This window comes from Haliotis asinina, chromosome 6 (genome assembly GCF_037392515.1).
Source record: "Haliotis asinina isolate JCU_RB_2024 chromosome 6, JCU_Hal_asi_v2, whole genome shotgun sequence".
Classification (NCBI taxonomy): domain Eukaryota; kingdom Metazoa; phylum Mollusca; class Gastropoda; order Lepetellida; family Haliotidae; genus Haliotis; species Haliotis asinina.
This window is the reverse complement of record NC_090285.1, coordinates 54,949,408-54,970,360: the sequence shown is the minus strand read 5'-3', so window position 1 is coordinate 54,970,360 and position 20,953 is coordinate 54,949,408. Positions and strand designations below refer to the sequence as shown.

Sequence of the window (20,953 nt, the reverse complement as noted above, 5' to 3'; positions counted from 1 at the left end):
GTCTCAAACGTTTTTTTTGTTCAGATAACGGGTGTTAACCCAAATTACCTGAATGGTTATAATCATCTGTTTGTAACTGTAAGCTATTAAAATGATATTTTCAGCTTGTATGAGTAAAATGTCAGTGCATGAACTAGCAAGTTATTGTTCCCATAGCGACCTCTCCTTATATCACCTGTCTTTTACCTCGGATAATCATACTGCTATCTACAGGTCAGTGAAAGTATGACTGCAGGGAGTTGCCCCGAATCAAGTCATTAACGTCAGCTCTGTTTGCATGTGAAGATTTAATTGAGTGTAAGACATGCGATTTTTTGCTTCGTTGTGTATGATGTCAGTATGCGAAGTAGCAACTTATATGTGTAAGATTCCATATTGACGATGTGATGCTACACTTCACTGCTTGCATTCATATGAGATTTACCTACCAGTTACTCAGCTGCTATAAATCTTATATCAAATACATGTTAACAGGGTTAGGACACTATAGCAGGGATCTACCTGTTTATGGGGAAATGTTTAGCAGTACTACCTGTTCTGTGTGGTACTTGGGAAGTTTAAGGTATGATATGCAGGAACATTGAAGAGAGCTTGCTGAGTGAAATTGTTACATGTGTGCATGTTTTTTAATGGATAATTGTAGTCATAGTTATTTTGATGTGTGTTTAATTTTTGCACTTTCAGTGCAAAAGGATTGTGTGTAAATAATTATATCAATCGAAATATTCTTCATCAAGTCATGACAAATACTCAAGTAGGAACAACATGCAATTTATACACAGCAAACACTACTTTGTGATTTCTATGTGTAATAATCGTAAGTACTTCTTTTGTATTCAGTCTTCCTTAATTTGTTGTCAGTTGATCTCACATATGGGACAGGTGTTGTCATGTTGACACAAGTATAATCCCACCTCTCTCTCTTTCTCTTTGTTATAGTAAACATGATTCAATTATGATGACTAGCTTGGATCATTGGTTGCAAAAGCTTTTTGATGATACCATCACCCAGGTGTTTGAAATTTGTGAAAAGAACAACTGTGCTAACAGGTCTTTTATGAATGTTCCACAAAAATTGCACCTAGTGAATTACCTGTGTATGGATGTCAAGTTCGGTAATCGATTCATTGAGAATGTATCCCAGTAGCCTATATATGTCAGCTGTTGCTGATTAGGGGACAGCCTAAATGCCAATACCCAGTATATGTCAGCTGTTGCTGATTAGGGGACAGCTTAGATCCCCAATACCCTATGTATGTCAGCTGTTGCTGATTAGGGGACAGCTTAGATCCCCAGTACCCCATATATGTCAGCTGTTGGCGATTAGGGGACAGACATTAGATCTCCAGTACCCTATGTATGTCAGCTGTTAGGGATTAGGGGACAGACATTAGATCCCCAGTACCCCATATATGTCAGCTGTTGGGGATTAGGAGACAGTTTGGATCCCCAGTACCCGATATATATCAGTTGTTGGGGATTAGGAGACAGTTTAGATCCCCAGTACCCGATATATATCAGTTGTTGGGGATTAGGAGACAGTTTAGATCCCCAGTACCCTATGTATGTCAGCTGTTAGGGATTAGGAGACAGTTTAGATCCCCAGTACCCTATGTATGTCAGCTGTTACGGATTAGGGGACAGACATTAGATCCCCAGTACCCTATGTATGTCAGCTGTTAGGGATTAGGGGACAGACATTAGATCCCCAGTACCCCATATATGTCAGCTGTTGGGGATGAGGAGACAGTTTAGATCCCCAGTACCCCATATATGTCAGCTGTTGGGGATTAGGTTACAACTTAGATGCCCAGTACCCTATGTATGTCAGCTGTTGGGGATGAGGAGACAGTTTAGATCCCCAGTACCCCATATATGTCAGCTGTTGGGGATGAGGAGACAGTTTAGATCCCCAGTACCCCATATATGTCAGCTGTTGGGGATGAGGAGACAGCTTAGATCCCCAATACCCGATATATGTCAGTTGTTGGGGATGAGGAGACAGTTTAGATCCCCAGTACCCCATATATGTCAGCTGTTGGGGATTAGGAGACAGTTTAGATCCCCAGTACCCTATGTATGTCAGCTGTTGGGGATTAGGGGACAGACATTAGATCCCCAGTACCCCATATATGTCAGCTGTTGGGGATTAGGTTACAACTTAGATGCCCAGTACCCTATGTATGTCAGCTGTTGTGGATTAGGTTACAGTTTGGATGCTGAGTACCCTATGTATGTCAGCTGTTGTGGATTAGGTTACAGCAGAGATACCCATTGGCAATGGGAACAATTAGGGGTCTGGTGTACTCACTCACCTGTTTCATTTTTCATTCAAAATGTATTTTATGTTTCAGGCACACTGTCCACTACTGGTCACTCCACCAACTTTGTCTTCACCGTGGAGCTGCCTAGTGACAAGAATGCCAGACACTGGATAAAACAGGGCGTGGCCTTGCTGTGTGCCCTCAACTACTGAATCACTTAGTGCACTCTGCGCTGTCACTCATCAGAGCACTATTTGAACTGTCTATTTATGCAGTTTACTAGTAAATTTCAGTATGTGCTTTTCCCCCATCTGTGATATGATTTTTAATGTGCATGAAATAAATTAAATATTCATTGAAATTGGAAATAATTTAGAGGTCTATTTATGGTAATCTGCTGTGAAGTGCTATATTGTATTTTGCAAACAATTGTGATAATTTTCACAATATTTCTGATCAGTATGAATCATTGCTATGCAGAAAGACACACTTGGACAACACATTCAACAGCATTATATGGCCACACCTAGACGGATGCTACCCACAGTCACATGAGGTCATGGTTCAGCTAGCAGAAACTATTTTGTGAACTGTGCAGGTTGAGTGACTGTGTGCCAGGCTAATGCACAAATACAAATTGAAAGAAAACACCATTCTAAATTTTATTTCGTATTTTAATCTTTATTTCCCATTTAGGTTAGATATACCACGAATAAAAATCTTCAAATTAAATTTTTGTGGTTTATGTATGAATAACGTTACATGGTCTGCTTATCTGAAATATAGGGAGTGTGTGAAATGCCTGTGTTTTTGAAAACGTCCTGGTTGTGTTTTGGCTGTTAAGGCTATGGGTGTAAAATGTGATAGGGAGTAAATGATATAAAGCAGGTGCTTGTGAGGGACAAAAGCTGATGAATAATGGAAGAACTAAGGTCATCTAAACTCAAGCAGCATCTGCAACATTGTCACAAGCAAGCTGTTCTTTTTAACTGTCTTGGTGTTTCTAGAAAACCGCATGGTTGAGAAAACACGAATGAGTCACTCATTGAGTTCCTGCTTGTGTCGGGAATGAATGGTCAGTGTTGGGAAAGGGTCATTTTCATGCCACAGTTGTGGATAATACATGGCTAATACATGGCAGAAGAGATTTAAGGACAATCTGTTAACCTCTCTGGGTAATATCTATAGGGCTTTTTGGCTGCTGGGACAAGCTGACCTCATTACAAACAGCTGTGGTGTAGTGGTCAATGGTGGTCACTCCAACCACCCATCAGCCTTTAGTCCTTTTGGCCAGTATTGACTTATCTTGATAAAGGCTTCATGTGTTATGAACCCAGGTGCACCCCAGCTAAAGCGATGTTGACAAAACCATTGATTGTAACATATTGCTCTGAAGTTGATATTTGTTTCTGAGGCTTGAAATCATTTAAAAAAGCCTGTTATGTACTTGTTGATTCTGAAAGTATTATTTACAAGACTTTTACTGTTTTTCAGTACATCTTAAAATTTTAGCATTAAATGCACATGATTTTTAAAGAGATGCTGTTTCACCTTCCAACTTGTTTATGTCTTTTGGATTTTCAGCATTACAAAACTGCAGCATGATGTTTATGATGAATTTTATCTGAGGTTTTTTCTAAACTGCTGATACAGTGATTATTAATTTACTTCAAAACCTGAAATTTTGGATTTAATGGTGTGGAATATTAAGTGTTTCTTCCTTACATTCACACATATGGATTCAGTTGTGTATGTCATCAGCTGTCGTTGTTTATCTATATCAGATGATTGACAGCAGAGTGACATGTGTTACTTATCAATATCCTCACGGCCAGACAGTATTAGGGTATTGATCTCCTCACAACTACTCAGCTTAATCAAAGAAACACAAATACACTGTGATCAATCGATTTGATTTGACATCAGTTGTGTTTTTTCAGTTTTATATTAAAAAACTTGTTCGTATTTGATTATTAAGAAGGGTTGTTGTGTCTTGTTGTATTGATCTGAATGAATATTCCGTCTATGCACAAATGTTTGTAATCACAATTCATGCTGAAAATTGTAACAATATTTTGTTAGTTCTGTGATGTTTGTAAATGGCAAGGGTGTAGTTGACCCATTGTGATGACTAAAGACAAACAAGGTCTGACAGTATTATCATTCCGTCCAAGTGGAACATTTGTATTTCACGTGGAAATATTCCTATAAAGTTGTATGTTTACACAACCAGCCCACAGGTAGGGTACAAACTGTATTTTTGTTGACCCAATAAAAAATGAGATCACCATATAGTCATTATTCTCTGTTTTTGGTGGAAAGAATTTTAGAATTTTTGCTATACAGTTTCCATGGTGATTTGTGTCCAGTGGTTTCCAAGCAGAATAGATCTTACTCTTGCTCCAAGGCTGTCCTGAATGTTAAGCCCATGGGTGTATAGTAATTCCATCCCTTAAAGAAACATGCTTAAATTAGTGGACAGTACCCCAGTCTGTTATTTAGATATTTGTGAGAAATTATCATTTGAACTATTAAATTTTACCTCAGATTCTTGTGTAAGTCGAAATAGATGTCTACAAGTACTGTACAATGTGACATATTTTCAACAGTAAGGGAAATGTCTTGGACGTGTATCGAGCAGGGCTTTCCTCCTCAGTAAGTTGAGACACTGTGATATTACTGAAATACTTCGTATTTGAGACAACATGAAAGTCTGACGTGGAGACTGCAAGAGAAAAAATATTCTTTTCCCATTAACATTTGGTATCTGGATATAAGGTAAACATTTTATGGCATCCAATTTGAAGCACTGCATCATCCAGAATACCATATTACATATCAAAGTGTGTTGGCACGTTTATCGCTTGGAGGAACTGGTTCCTGGTAGTACTGCAGTACAATTTCCATAACATTTTAACTAAAGACAATTCCTTCAGTCATTATTTTACACAGAACCAAGGGCAGAACATTACATATGTTGTACCACTAGGACCTATTGCACAAGGTGCTCTTGGTGCTATGATCGTAAATCACTCACTCAAACAAAAACTTAAGATGGCCATAGGGCTGTGCTGACTTTGTCTGTCCTACATTTAACAAAGATGGGGGAAATTTCAGAATATTTAGCTGAAAAAAGCCCCAAATTAGTCGTGGAGTTTTATAGGATCCCGATGTTTAGGACAGGTCAACAGGGAGGATGATGGAAATACAAGAGTAAAGAGTGTTATCACCATTGTTTGTTGTGTTATAACAAAAACTTTCAGTCCATCCAGGTCAAGGTGTAATGTTGCAGTTTAAAGTGTAAAACCCAAGTCTTACCTTTACTAATGGTTTCTGTATGCCTCATTTCTGAATGATTTATGTTTTAGAATGCAGACCCTTGAATAAAACAACTATCCTGAAGACGTTTGCTCATATTTTAGCATATGGAGAAACAGCAAACACCAATGAATCGATATCTTATACGCTGGAATTGTATTTGCATCAATTTGTATTTGTCAAAAGGGAGCAGTCATTTTCAATTCATTTTGCACAATAAGCACCAGATGATTCATAGGTTATTATGAATAGTTTTTAAAAGATTTTTAAAACTGCCTATGTTTTAGTGTTTCACAGGGGCACTACCCATGGATCTAAAGTAGAACTGATCTAAATGAATGAAAGGTAGCATGGGTTTTACTGTTTCACAGAGGCACTTCACTACCCATGGATCAGTGGATCCAAAGTAAAACTGATCTGAAAGGATTAAAGTCAACATAAGTTTTACTGTTTCACAGAGGCACTACCCATGGATCCAAAGTTAAACTGGTCTGAAAGGATAACAGGCAGCATGGGTTTTACTGTTTCAGCGACGCACTTCACTACCCATGGATCTGTGGATCCGAAGTAGAACTGATCTGAAGGGTGAAAATGGCATAGGTTTTACAGTTTTACAGAGACACTACCCATGGATCCAAAGTAAAACTGATACAACATGTACAGGTAATACTGCTGATGTAGTCACAAATCTACAAGTTCTTACTGATGGGGAAAGGGTTTTCTCGCTTCTGTTTATCCGTAGTAGACTGAACAACATGCAATTCATTATCTTTCAGTCTGAAACTTACACTTATAAAATGACTGCCTCGGCTGTAATGGACGTCATAGCCTATTGTATTTCATCGGAGTCCCTTTCAAGGTTTTACAGAATCAATTGAGTCAATATCATAACCAGCGTATATTATATTTTGTTCTTTCCTGCTACGGAATATTTCCATATAGTCACAATTGCATCATAGCAGAATAATGCACTATAGGCGTAGTACACTGGAGTTAAGTACAGTTGTATAGTACAGCGATGTACAGAACGTTTGTCATTCACAGAGTATGTTCAATATTTTTTATTCATACACTTTTGATGTTATAGTATAAAATGACAATAGAAGCAGTAAACGGATTGTTGAGCTGTGAATACATTGCTTGTCCCGGTCGGTATTACGTATGTATGACAGTATCGATCTCTAATGACGAAGAACAGCTGACGAAATGTCTCTTGTGAATTTCGCTAGTGAAGAATTCAACGACCCCGGAAGAATGTCATAAATAATGTTGGGTTTACAAGATACTGACATTATTCGTTGCTATGAATTCCTACAGAGCTCAACTGATGTCACAGCTTTCGGGGGTCAGTCGAATCTACGCAAGTGTCCTTAACGGAAATAGAAGCGAGAAGGATTGATGCGGGCATAATTTAAACGCCAATATTCTCCCCTAAAGTACTAGGTCGGTAACACGTGCGCCATTCATTGTTGACAAGTGGCAGCAATTTCTCAGCCACCCTTCTCCACCAACCCAGAGCATCAGCTTGTTTAGCTTGTCTAATAGCTATGACACGTGTGATCAATACTTTAATATTCAATGCAGGTTTTCAGCCCCCACTTCCACCTCATGGGGCTGGTATGGCATTTTTAATTCGGAAAATAATAGGTTTGGCTTGAATGCTGTCAAAATTGCAGTGATATCAGTCTGTTGTAATAATAGCCGTAGATTAAATGGTCGTCACTCGCTTGTGCCAAATTGTTCCACTATCCTAGGGTTAGGGTTGATATGAATTATTGAAGGCCGTTTGTTTGAGAATAGCATGCGAATACTCTAATCGCTTCCTCAAACAATTGGCTTGGCGCCCGGCATTATTGTCGATTTAAGTTCAGGTTGTTAACGGTAAACGGGTACTAATGACTTAGACAAAAGAAATTATGGATTTTTTCCCTTTGGTCGAATTCGTAGCTATGAATATTTCTATTTTATGATCAAACATATATTGGTAGCACTATTGGTACCAATAAATGGTAGAGCACAATAGTACATCCACAATCAATGACGGAATATAGTCACACGAGTTTCTGAGGAAGATTGCATGCAGTCTAAAAAAAATAACAATCCTCATGACGAAAAAATATCAGTTTGAAAAATATCAGTTTTGATAAACTATGTCGACATAAACTAGGAATATTAGATAGGAAAACAGCTGCTGGTGAGTCAGCACTTCGTGATAGCAACTTATATGTCAGTGTTTATTGTATCATTGAATGTTTTAATGAATACCGGCCTATCTGGTATATTGTGACATGCAATAATATTATGCAAATATCTGCATCTGTAAACTGCATGGAGATTATGTCGGATGTATCAGCACAGGACAATGAACGATGGTAAAAGCAGAGCGGTAGAATACAGATGAATGTCAGATACTAAAAGCAGTGAACAAAATATATTGCTTATTAAAAGCAGAGAAGTATCAATACAGATCGTAAAAGTAAAAACAGTAAATATGTGAGATATTCAAATAGACCAACAGGGCACCATGAAAGACAGTAAAAGCAGAGCAGAACAGTACCAATGAATGTGAGTAAAAGCAGAGGCATAAAGTACCAATGAATGTCAGTAAAAGCAGAGGCGTGAAGTACCAATGAATGTGAGTAAAAGCAGAGCAGAACAGTATCCATGGATGTGAGTAAAAGCAGAGGCGTGAAGTACCAATGAATGTGAGTAAAAGCAGAGGTGTGAAGTACCAATGAATGTGAGTAAAAGCAGAGACCTGAAGTACCAATGTATGTCAATGAAAACAGAGACGTGAAGTACCAATGGATGGGAGTAAAAGCACTGCAGGACGGTGCCAGTGCAAAGTGACGAGCAAAAAAAGTAGAAAGTACACAGGTGTAATTGTTGCTGCCATCTCGAAAACGAGAACAGGTCACAGGAATGACACACATAGGTGCTTCCAACAGTCATGCTGCAATGGCATTGTGTTGCACAAGACAAACCAATATTCAATTGTTTAACCGTTTCAGTATGACAGGCCAGATATTTGATGGACTCCCCAGAGTCACAACTGTGACGTCAACATCAGCTACATCATTGGGACATCGCGTGACAAGACGACTTCATGCTGCTCACATACGGGCCTACCGACCGCTGCGTGGAATGACCTTGACCTTCCAGTACCGTAGGAACCGTCTGCAGTGGTCATCACTAAATCGCTGTCGCAGAATAAACACTTGTTTCGCAATGTGCTTCAACATGCATTTTCCATTTCATCAAAAGGTTTTGCCAGTTTCATCTTATTGGAAGAAACGCAACCTGTAAACTTTCTTTTGTTCATCAGTTTATGTCAGTAAAAGTAGAACTGTACCAGTGATTGTTTGTAAAAGCAGAAATGTATCAATGAATGTCAGTAAAAGCAGAGGTGTGCCACTAAATGTCAGTGAAAGCAGAGGTGTACCACTGAATGTCAATAAAAGCAGAACTGTATCAGTGAATGTGAGTAAAAGCAGAGGTGTACCACTGAATGGCTGTAAAGGCAGAACTGTATCAATGAATGTCAATAAAAGCAGAGACGTACCACTGAATGTCAATAAAAGCAGAACTGTATCAATAAATGTGAGTAAAAGCAGAGGTGTACCACTGAATGTCTGTAAAGACAGAACTGTATCAATGAATGCCAATAAAAGCAGAGACGTACGACTGAATGTCAATAAAAGCAGAACTGTATTAATGAATGTGAGTAAAAGCATAGACGTACCACTGAATGTCAGTAAAAGCAGAACTGTATCAATGAATGTGAGTAAAAGCAGAGACGTACCACTGAATGTCAGTAAAAGCAGAAATGTATCAATGAATGTGAGTAAAAGCAGAGGTGTACCACTGAATGTCAGCAAAAGCAGAAGTGTATCAATGAATGTGAGTAAAAGCAGAGGTGTACCACTGAATGTCTGTAAAAGTGAAGACCTACTGTACCAATGTCTATGTTTACCGTACACACGACAGAACATAGCTTCTGTAACGAAATATTTCAAACAAAGGTTGCTATGAATGATATCTGATGACCACAGGTGTAACCTGCACATGCAGTCATGTCCAGTAGTGTCATCTACATGTTCTGCGCACGTTTACGTAAGGAGGCCGCGTCAAGGTCGAAGAAACTTGGCCTGACACTGACTGCAAGTAATCCTCTCCGCCAGCCGATCGTGCTGTGGTGGCATTAAGACGGTATACTCTGGTCTGTCACGGATCCGTCCATAAATACGACATAATTCAGGTGCATGGCATTCAGGAAGGCATTGCACGATGTCTGTGACGTCACGGCTGTAACGGTTTCAGGGAGCGAGACTTAATTCTTGGAATGAAAATGTGTCGTTACGTAGTTCTGCATTGAGAGGTGTGTAGAATATTGAACACTTTTCACTTGGTTTTGGAGCGATGGTTCTTAACTTCGTCTGAAAGAAAAGTTCCATCCCCAACTTAACCTAAGTCGATCCTGCTTATTCGTGTAGGCAGTGCTTACATCGACTTGGTCCGTTTCGGGTAAGTCTAAATATGTCTTCACTAAGCTATGTTTGGCACGACAGACGACTAAACGGATGGAGTGGTGGGGCTTACTCCATCCAAGCTGTGTAGTTCGATACTCATAATGTCAATCACTGGATTGTCTGGCACCTTCGATCATACACATATCCGGCCATATAGCTGGGATGGTACTAAGTTGTGCGTCAAAACGTAAAGCAAATATAACGTGAAACAGGCAAAAGGCATACTCCAGCAATATCAGATCCCTCTGCCGAGGCTTGAAAAGACCAATAGTAACTAAAAGCAAGAGCAGACGACACAAACTAATAGGTCCACACACAATCAGATTGGCCATGGGATCCATTTTTATCTATTCTTACAAGAAATGTAAATTTGGCCCAAACAATCCCCTCTGTGGAATCAGTATGTAGAGGGGTGCGGTGGTGTAGCCTAGCGGTTAACGCGTCCACCCACCACGTCCAAGAGTAAAACTACACTCACTCACTCACTCGATCACTCGATCACTCACTCACTCACTCACTCACTCACTCACTCAAGGACGTGGCTAGTGGGCGCTCCTAGCAATATTCCAGCAATATCACGGCTGGGGACACCAGAAAGGGGCTTTACGCATTGTACCCACGTGGGGAATCGAACCCAGGTCTTCCACTTGTCCACGTGAACTTGCTAAAAATGATACTAGACTCATTCACTCAAGATGTGGATATACAGTTCAACGTCAGTGGTCGGCATCAGCCCGGACAACATCAGTTTGGTTCTGTATCTGGATGGGATATCCATGTTGAACTGTGTGTGTCTCCAGTTGGCTGATACACAGACAGGCAATTCATTCCTTAAAGATTTGAAATACATTAATATCACAAGTGTCAGAAATACACTATCATGTGTATCTCTGTTTGTTGTCTAACGACGCACTCAGGAATGTTCTAGTTGGATGACGGTGGTTTGTTAATAACTGAGTGTAGACTAGACAATCTAGTGATCAAACGCATAAACATCTGCGCAGTTAGGTCACCAGGTCAGCAAGCCTTACTACCCGATCCGGTGGTCGCCTCTTACGACAAGCATAGGATGCTGAAGGACAGTTCTAGCCCCCATCTTCAAACTCACACATGAAAACATATGACTTATCTATCTTTAATTATTTTAGAACGACCGCCGGAAGTAACGAATGTTACGAACGATAGAGTCTGTTTTGTACGTTCCATGTAACAGGACAACGTTCACTCACGCGCATGGACGATGTTGTGCCTGTAGTGTCGACATGAAACATTCCGGCACATGTGCCGAAAAGAAACGCTTTTAAAAACAACAACGCGAATCTATCACAACATAGATTTTAGAGATTGTGAAATTTGTCAGTTTTATGATGCTAATCGTGTAAAGAAAGGTATTTAACACAGTTATTTGGGAGTGTGTCATTCACGGTCTGATGCCTTGCAGTCACGATCCAGTCGTTGCCCTTAGTCCCATATGTAAATTGTGCCGCTGTCTCGAGTAATGAGTGTTAATATCCAGCACCAGTCAGATAAACTTCATGAAAGACAGACACAGTCAAACACACTGTTCACAGACTACCGTACAGTCTCTGAAAACGTATTTTTTTACAGAAACAAATAATTGCACTAATATTGAAGCAGAGGCTAATGTCCAAGTAACTTTATACAGGCGAATGTCCAAGTAACTTTGTACAGGCTAATGTCCAAGTAACTTTATACAGGCTAATGTCCAAGTAACTTTATACAGGCTAATGTCCAAGTAAGTTTATACAGGCTAATGTCCAAGTAACTTTATACAGGCTAATGTCCAAGTAACTTTGTACAGGCTAATGTCCAAGTAACTTTATACAGGCTAATGTCCAAGTAACTTTATACAGGCTAATGTCCAAGTAAGTTTATACAGGCTAATGTCCAAGTAACTTTATACAGGCTAATGTCCAAGTAAGTTTATACAGGCTAATGTCCAAGTAACTTTATACAGGCTAATGTCCAAGTAACTTTGTACAGGTTAATGTCCAAGTAACTCTCCATTCATGAAATGATGGAACTGGGACCCCACAGTGGCCGAGGCACATTATTTTTAAGGAATACATAGTCACGGGGATCTTACACTACCTAAATTACATTTAAAATATTAGTAATACCATAAGCCAAACGCAATGGAAAGAGTACGAACTATCAAGGTTCCTGAAAAATAACCGAGCGAGCAGACAATGGAATGACGTCACAAATGTAATTTAAAAAGTCTCAATGAGCTCGGACTTGAAGCAATCGGAACTTGCATTGATGTAAAACTGATGGGCGGAAGGGACTGTTGGTAAAGGGTTTTAATCAACCCCGTAGAGCTTAATTCCTCATCAGTGTTAAAGCTAAGGAGTTGTACATACCGGTGTATGCCTTGCTAAACAAATAAATCCCGAGTCCCAGTTGGGCTAATTAACACCGTTGTTCATATGAAGAGCTATTGTTGGAAGCACGGTCTTGCAGGGTTTCATATATGTATCCATGATTGTAGCCCAGTACTCTCTTCGGACGGGCTGTCCACGTTATAGCTGGTCACCACCCCCATATGAATGTATCAACTTCTTCATGTAAGAGCCTTCTATGACACGGGCAGGTGATGTTGTGGGCAGTTCTTCACACCCACACCCACCCACACCTTTCCACTGTCGTAAACCTCGGTAGGGAGTTCCAACCAACTCAGCGCTGACTGCTTTCTATAACGGCATCCTGGCCCTCGCTGGAATCAAAACGATAATAAATGTAGACTTTTGAATGACTGGTTTTTGGTATTTAATCTAATTTGAGAAATTAATAAATCATATTTAGTTATAGTCAGTTAATACATCATTTTTCAGTTATAGTCAGTGGACGTCACCTGTCTGTGGCATGGCCTGATGTCACTGCCTCCACTGTCAGTTGATGTCACCTGTCTGTGGCATGGCCTGATGTCACTGCCTCCATAGTCAGTGGACGTCACCTGTCTGTGGTATGGCCTGATGTCACTGCCTCCATAGTCAGTGGACGTCACCTGTCTGTGGCATGGCCTGATGTCACTGCCTCCACTGTCAGTTGATGTCACCTGTCTGTGGTATGGCCTGATGTCACTGCCTCCATAGTCAGTGGACGTCACCTGTCTGTGGCATGGCCTGATGTCACTGCCTTCATAGTCAGTGGACGTCACCTGTCTGTGGCATGGCCTGGTGTCACTGCCTTCATAGCCAGTTGATGTTACCTGTCTGTGGCATGGCCTGATGTCACTTATTCCAAACTCCTTGTGTCACCTGTCTGAGATATCAATCAAGATGGTTTCACTGACTACACAGCGAGTGGATGTCAGTCACAAACTACCAGTAACACACTACCGCCTATTTTCGCACATCTTGCGTACCACCTGTCTGTGATCTAGCCGGTATGGCATATTTTACAGAAAATAATGACTAGGACCCAAGAGGATTGTATTAATTTTGCAGTGATTTTGACTAGACACTTATAGAATTGCACGAGCTGTTTTGGATATGTTTGTTTCAGGGTGTGTATGACGAAGTAGCAGGAACCAACAGAGCCCTGGGAACTATCGGCTACTCTGTCACGGCGTCTAGGTAAGAGAAAGTACACCTGGATACGGCATTACGATCTTGTCACGGAACAGTGTTAATACGGGCCTGTGTTGCAGCACACAGTCCGTGTTAGATCAAGACCTTGTGTCGAGACAGCGGTTTCACATCTCGTTGAGGCCAAGACGTATCGGGCATATATCAGTATTGGTACTATTGATGTGAAGATAATGCTGGTGACTTCAAGATATACAGGCGATACGGGCACATGGTGTTGAGGTCATGTATGGCACGTTATGGGAACCTTGGCATATTTGTATAATATCATATGTGTAGTCCTGCGTGTATCAACACACCTCCAGACAGCGATTAGAATTACTCGCTCGACCTGATTCCCAAGAGATCTGACCATATGGTTCGGTATTTCTGTATGGAATGACTCACAGTGACATACCCTGGAGACCTGGTTAGAACTGGTCCCAAACGTGCCTGTGTTGTTATGTCGAGCTACTGGATTGCAGTTTTATTGGTGTATTGTTTGAATAATTCGGCAATATTTCAGTTATAGAAAGAAGTTATATAACGGAGGTCTGCAAATAATCGAGGTTGGACCAAATGATCCAGTGATCAACAGTATTAGCCTCGATTTGTGTCAACATGTGTCAACCAAGTCAGCGAACCTGACAACCCGATCCCGTTAGTCGCCTTTTACGACCAGTTCTAACGCGGATCTTTATTGTGGTGTATATTTCGGTCTGGTTGTGTGTCTAACATGTTGACACATCCAGAAGGGGTAAACCTTTGGCCCATGTGTAGTCTGTTCGTTTGTCTAACGCAACGCTCACAGCTATATGAGAGCGGTCTGAAAACGTGTGCATGGATCAGAGAATCCCGTGATTGACATTGATTGTTAATTACATGCCGGCGAACCTGTTAAATGTGTAATTGATATCACTCACTCACTAGTTCATTAAGTACACGCAGATATGCTATCGGATTCCTATTGTGACAGTAAGCTGTAAAAATATAGGTAAACAAGATTATCTACTAAATAGGATTGTAGATAACACGGCTTTCATATCTATATGAAAAGAATGTATTGATTGATTGTATTGATGTCGCTCGACCAAGTGTTGTGGGCAGAACTGTCCCCATTAGAACCACAGTTGTGTCCCCCTGGGGACGGGGTGTGTGTTTATGAGGGTGAGCGCAGCCATTTATTCACTGCGAGTATTGTTTGTGACTCGTGAGGACGTGTTACTTCAGACAAACGATCACAAGGTCTAACGGGATAAGGACACGGTTCTAATACAGATAAAATGAGGCAGATAATAAGATTGGCGACAAAACATTATCGGAATTAAAGCAAGGTGAAATAAAGACTGTAAGAATATATTTAGATTCTTCATGCAAACCTGAACACGTTCTCAGGACTGTGTTCTGACACGAAACGTGTCGAAGATATGCACAGATTTACATTCTCAACGCGTCGATGTCAGGGACTTCGAGACACGCCTAAACAGACTGACAGACCGTTTATTTTACGTTTCTTAAAAAAAAGTAGTTTGGAAAATGGAAATAGGCTAACAAAATTCCTATGAGAATGGTACCTCAAATTTCGGAAATCATAGGGGTAAATGCAGTTATGAAATTATTTGAGGTGCAATCAGTTGCTAAAGATGCAGACAATTTATTATTTCATAATTTTGCCTGTGCAAGAAAGGTGCCTATTGATAATGACAAGGATTTATGGTTGAAACAAATTTGGAATGATGAAGGGTTGACTAACGGTAATACATTGAGAACTTGTCGATAGTTCAAAATGTCTCTTAATACCTCTCCCTATGTGACTAATGTATCAAATGATGAAGAATTTATTGGCAAAGATTATATGTGGCACTTTTCCTTTTGAAATTGAACTCGGCCGCTCTTCGAAACCAAAAACACCCATTAACTGACCGTATTTGTAAACACTGTAACGCTAATAGAATTGAAGACAATGTTCATTTCTGTACATCTGTAACCTTTATGTAGACTTAGGAGCTAATGTTTGGGACCATGCTTCGTTTCCTGATCCAAATCAACGTGTACTGGCTGCTTTAGAACAGACAATATTTTTATTCAGACAACCTATTCAACTCCGTAGCTACTGTTTAAATCTATGTACAGGCGCATGTAATATGACAATGCCTATTCTCATAAGTGTAATATTGATAAATATCAATACGCCATGTAATACGTCAATATTTTCTTTTAATATGTATATATGATTATCGAATGTCCTCGTGTATTTGTAACTCTTGTATGTAACTGAACGTTAAGTGCTTTAATATGTTTGTATATTTTAGCATTCTGGTGTCTAATAGGCCACGTTGGGCGATTGATGTGTATTTTTAACACCATTGTTTTATCATTTTATGTGTGTGTGTGTGTGTGTGTGTGTGTGTGTGTTTTCTTATGCACTGGACACCCGAATAAACCATCTTTCTTCTCTTCTACATCTTTTTCTTCATTAAGTCTCAACAAGTGTACACAATGTATACATTATAAGTTGTTCGCCTGTCACGAGGGGAGTATAACTTCGAGGGCACATCAACCAATGGGCCCGAGGGACCAGTGAACAAAGTACTAATCTTACCGAACCCCTCAACGTTAATTTTGAATTGTTTGAAACAGGGGCATCAGATCGTACGCTTCAGCCAACCTGTGTGAATCAAACGATTCGAATCCTGCATCTTGCCGTTTTCCCCGCAGTTATTGTCTCAGTAAAGTTGCCGCGGTGTAATTCCCCTTTCTAATATTCAAAGGGAGTACATTTGAACGTTTTGTCAAAATTGATTTATTGGCATGAGAGGCAAGTATTTTCGAAGCCATCGCTAGAATTTGCAGATGACACAAGAAAAACAGATATCGAGTTACCCTTTCATCGGTAATTATGGTGCATAATGCGTGATTCAATGTTATTCGAACCCGGGTCTAAACATGTTTAGTAGAGTCTTCACATGTTTCAGCCAGGAGTTGGATCGATAAAATGCTTATCTTGCTAACATGGCTTCGTAGTATTTGCGTGTTTGATCGTAACTGGGTCAAGCTGACAGGACCGTTCCAGAATGCATTGCATCAGCTAGCTTGCATCAGACGTCAGTCATCATTACACGTCAACGTTGTCGACGTTGGCAGCATGCGACACTATCACGCGGTTTGTTAGTGATACAGTTTTCGTCAGATTGATTAGGACAAAATATTGATGGTGATAATTTTATGGTGGACATAGGGGTATATTGATAACAGTTACAAAAATAGCTAATAGTATTAATGATGCATTAACACTTTCGACAAAAAACAAACCATACACGATTTGCATACAGATAACCATGCGTTAAAAAAATATACAAGAAATTTATTCGAAATAGAAATGGTAAAATAAATCAATTTCCAACGAAACTGATTACATATCCAGTGAAATTCGCCCAACATGCATATAATTAGACACCTGTGCCATTTGTAGCAGAAACAACAAAACAAAATAAGATAATATTTCGTTGATTTGATGTTTTACGCCGCAATATTCCAGCTATTGGGCGGCGTTCTGTAAATAATCGAATCTGGGTCAGACAATCCAGTGATCAAGCGTCGAACAAGTTACCGAGTCTGGCCATCCGATGTCGTCTTCCGACAAACATGGGTTGTTGAAGATTTTTTCTAACCCGGAGACCCGTGAAGGTCCCGGGTTGCAATAGGCCTTCAGCAACCCATGCTTGCCATAAAAGGCAACTGACTGTGTTTGTCGTAAGAGGCGACTAATGGGATCGGGTGGTCAGGCTCACTGACTTGGTTGACACATGTCATCGGTTCCCAAATGCGCAGAATGAACCTATGCTTGCCATAAAAGGCGACTATGCTTGTTCTAAGAGGCGACTAACGGGATTGGGTGGTCAGACTCGCTGACATGGTTGACACAAGTCATCAGTTCCCAATTGCGCAGATCGATGCTCATGTTGTTGGTCACTGGATTGTCTGGTCCAGACTATATTATTTACAGACAGCATCCATATAGCTGGAATATTGCTGAGTGCGGTGTAAAACTAAACTCACTCACTCTAACCCGGATCTTCACATGTCAATGTATCAAGGCGTGTCAACTGACAACCAAGAGACACGGTTGACCCAAGCCTTACACTTTCGCCAATCCTGCGAAACTAACTATCACATATGCTGTGCTGACTTACCGAGCATAATTAAGACTAATACATTAAAAAATATTAATATCAACTCCCCGGTAGCACAGCAGATAGCGCGTCAGTCTCATTTTCACATTTTCATGTCAGAGAAAATAATTACCGGACTAATTGGCGTGACTAAGGGAGGCAACTTTGCACTATGAAGAGCGACTTCTGCTCACCATTGCGAACAGAATATAACGGTGAACTTGTATCTATCATCACCTATGTTTAGAAATAACTTTGACAGGTAGCGTAGTTCACCTCAAACATAATTCGTGCAAAATTCAAAACATTTTCTTTTACAAACTCAAAATACATCTATGAAAATAGTCACCGAGAGTCAGCACACTCAAAATTAATAAATTACAGACATCTTGGGTCTTCTTTGGTCCATCTCTAATGGTTGGCTACCTTTACCTGTTGATAGTTCTACCATACATAGCTTTGATTAGTCATGTTCGAGTTGAGTGATCCTGATTAACATATGTTGTTTACAATCACAAGGACTCGATCAAGCAGTGTTATTATTCTGATTACAATCAGCGCTAGGGTGCATCCTTCCCGATCACCTGTTGCTTAATAATGTTCATGCTTAAAAAACGGGGACACCAATGGTTATTTCCACCCAATTAGGAAACTTACCTGCAACTTTCATTTGCCATTTACAAATGTTACTCACAAACAAAATTTCCATACGAGCATGGAAAACAGCAGTGTCCTAAATTGTTATGTGATGATAAAACGCCAGTAGCGTCCACACGAATAAACGCAATTCACCTGTGGCACGCTATCGCGGTCCATAATGGTCCATAAATTTTGCATATAAACCTAATCCCTGCTGTATAGGGACCGTGGTGTTTCTCTGGCTGATTACCCATATTCTCACCTATTTTGTGACGTCCCCAGCCGTGATTTTGATGGAATGTTGCCTAAAGCGGCATAAAACAATTCTCAATCACTCACTATGCACGACCGCTTACCAACATGCATGAGGCAATACGGAAAATAAATTTTGTCTCAAACTCCTTACCAACAACAGAGCCTCCCACTCCCCTGACCGGAACTTTCGGTCACCATCGACATGTTCCTACGCCCACTTCCGCCCACCAGTTTCTATCGGCGGCCATCTTGAACCACCAGAAGCCAGGACCTAATCACCTCGAGCTGAAGGAAGACGTTAAAGTTAGGCTCCTCGCGGGGGAGTTTCATGTCCTCTTATCTCAGAAATAGCAGTGTGCAGAAGTTATGACGAGATTGTTAAATATGTTGTCATGGTGATGGCACTTGTCTGGTTTTAAAGTTTCCAAGACTGTCTACAAGAAGTCTCACAAGCACATCGAAAATATTATTATATTGAATCCGGGACATGATGCCAAACTTTAGGGACTCATAAACAACCACACTGTTGAACGTTTCATAAATAAATATATTAATTTGGCAGTTTTGACTGACATCTTTAAATTAGGCAGGAAAGACTTTAGAAGTGGATTTTCCTTTTATCGGAGCCCAAACAAGTTCGATCGTGGCAATTCCCCGTTTTTGTGATCTGTTGGCCTCGGGAAGATTAGATAGAAATATTGGCGGAAACTGGCTAATTTGCTTCCCAGTCTGCAGTTCCGGACGTTGCAGATCAACAAAGGCCACCGGCAGTGAATGTGTGAGTGAATGAGCCAACATACATCTGATCTAAGATAAAGGACAACCTTACACGCGGCTATACTGGCAGATATATTGTGAGTACAGCACTACATGTGCGTCAATACTGGTGACAGGTGTATTGTGAATACAGCACTACATGTGCGTCAATACTGGTGACAGATGTATCTCGGTAACCTAACTAAATGTAACAATACTGGTGACAGATATATCGTGACAACCTATGTAAATGTAATAATACTGGCGACAGATATATCGTGACAACCTATATAAATGTAACAATACTGGCGACAGATATATCGTGACAACCTTTATAAATGTACCAATACTGGTGACAGATATATCGTGACAACCTTTATAAATGTACCAATATATGTGACAGATATATCGTGACAACCTATATAAATGTAACAATACTGGTGACAGATATATCGTGACAACCTATATAAATATAACAATACTGGCGACAGATATATCGTGACAACCTTTATAAATGTACCAATACTGGTGACAGATATATCGTGACAACCTTTATAAATGTACCAATATATGTGACAGATATATATTATGACAGTATTTATACAACAACATTACAGATTGGCTTACTGCTCGCAATTCTCGAGGAAGTTGTGATATGACATGCTTTTACTTATGCGTTTGAGTTCGTACTTGAGTTTCTATTTTGTTCAAAATAGATTTTCTTGACCTAATTAACCAGGGAACATTTTGTTGGAGATAAAACTGATCTATCTCACCTGTGTTGTTTACAGACGGCATATACTTACATGTGTATGTCTTCTTTTACTTATGCGTTTGAGTTCGTACTTGAGTTTCTATTTTGTTCAAAATAGATTTTCTTGACCTAATTAACCAGGGAACATTTTGTTGGAGATAAAACTGATCTATCTCACCTGTGTTGTTTACAGACGGCATATACTTACATGTGTATGTCTTCTATAGGAAGGGGTGGGTACATATTGGTTCGTTAATCAAACCGAATCAAATATTGCTAAACCCATGTCAAACCCAAGTGGTTCACTCACTCCATACTTGTATACATCTAAATATACAGCGATGGCTCGAATCAGCATATCCCCTGGATTTCACAGAATATATGCACTACAGCAGACACAAAAGCAGTCACATTGACGATTTACAGGCACATTAAGCCATATGTGACGGCTGCAGCGGCAGTTTAAACGTTGTTTGGCGCTCAGTAGAAAAGTACAAAACATGATAAATCAAATGTTTAATGTATAAAGAAGTCCAGGTTTTGCAACAGTCTGGTCTGTTTCTGCCGGTCGTGTATCGGCTCAAATAACACTAATAGAGCCTAAAATCTGCGAAGTCAGTTTTTAATAATATGCATTGTTTTGGTGGATATGAGTGAGTGAGTATAATTTTACGCC

General features: G+C 40.0%; 1 protein-coding gene across 1 annotated transcript in view; it reads left to right on the top strand.

The window, feature by feature from the left end:
* The window catches only part of LOC137286460 (dynein axonemal heavy chain 1-like), a 91,977-nt gene extending 87,421 nt beyond the window's left edge, over nucleotides 1-4,556 (top strand). The window contains exon 81 of the mRNA XM_067818344.1: nucleotides 2,355-4,556. Coding sequence (XP_067674445.1) covers nucleotides 2,355-2,476 — 122 coding nt within the window. The 3' untranslated portion in view covers nucleotides 2,477-4,556. The remainder of the gene's footprint in view (nucleotides 1-2,354) is intronic.
* Nucleotides 4,557-20,953: the final 16,397 nt, after the last annotated feature.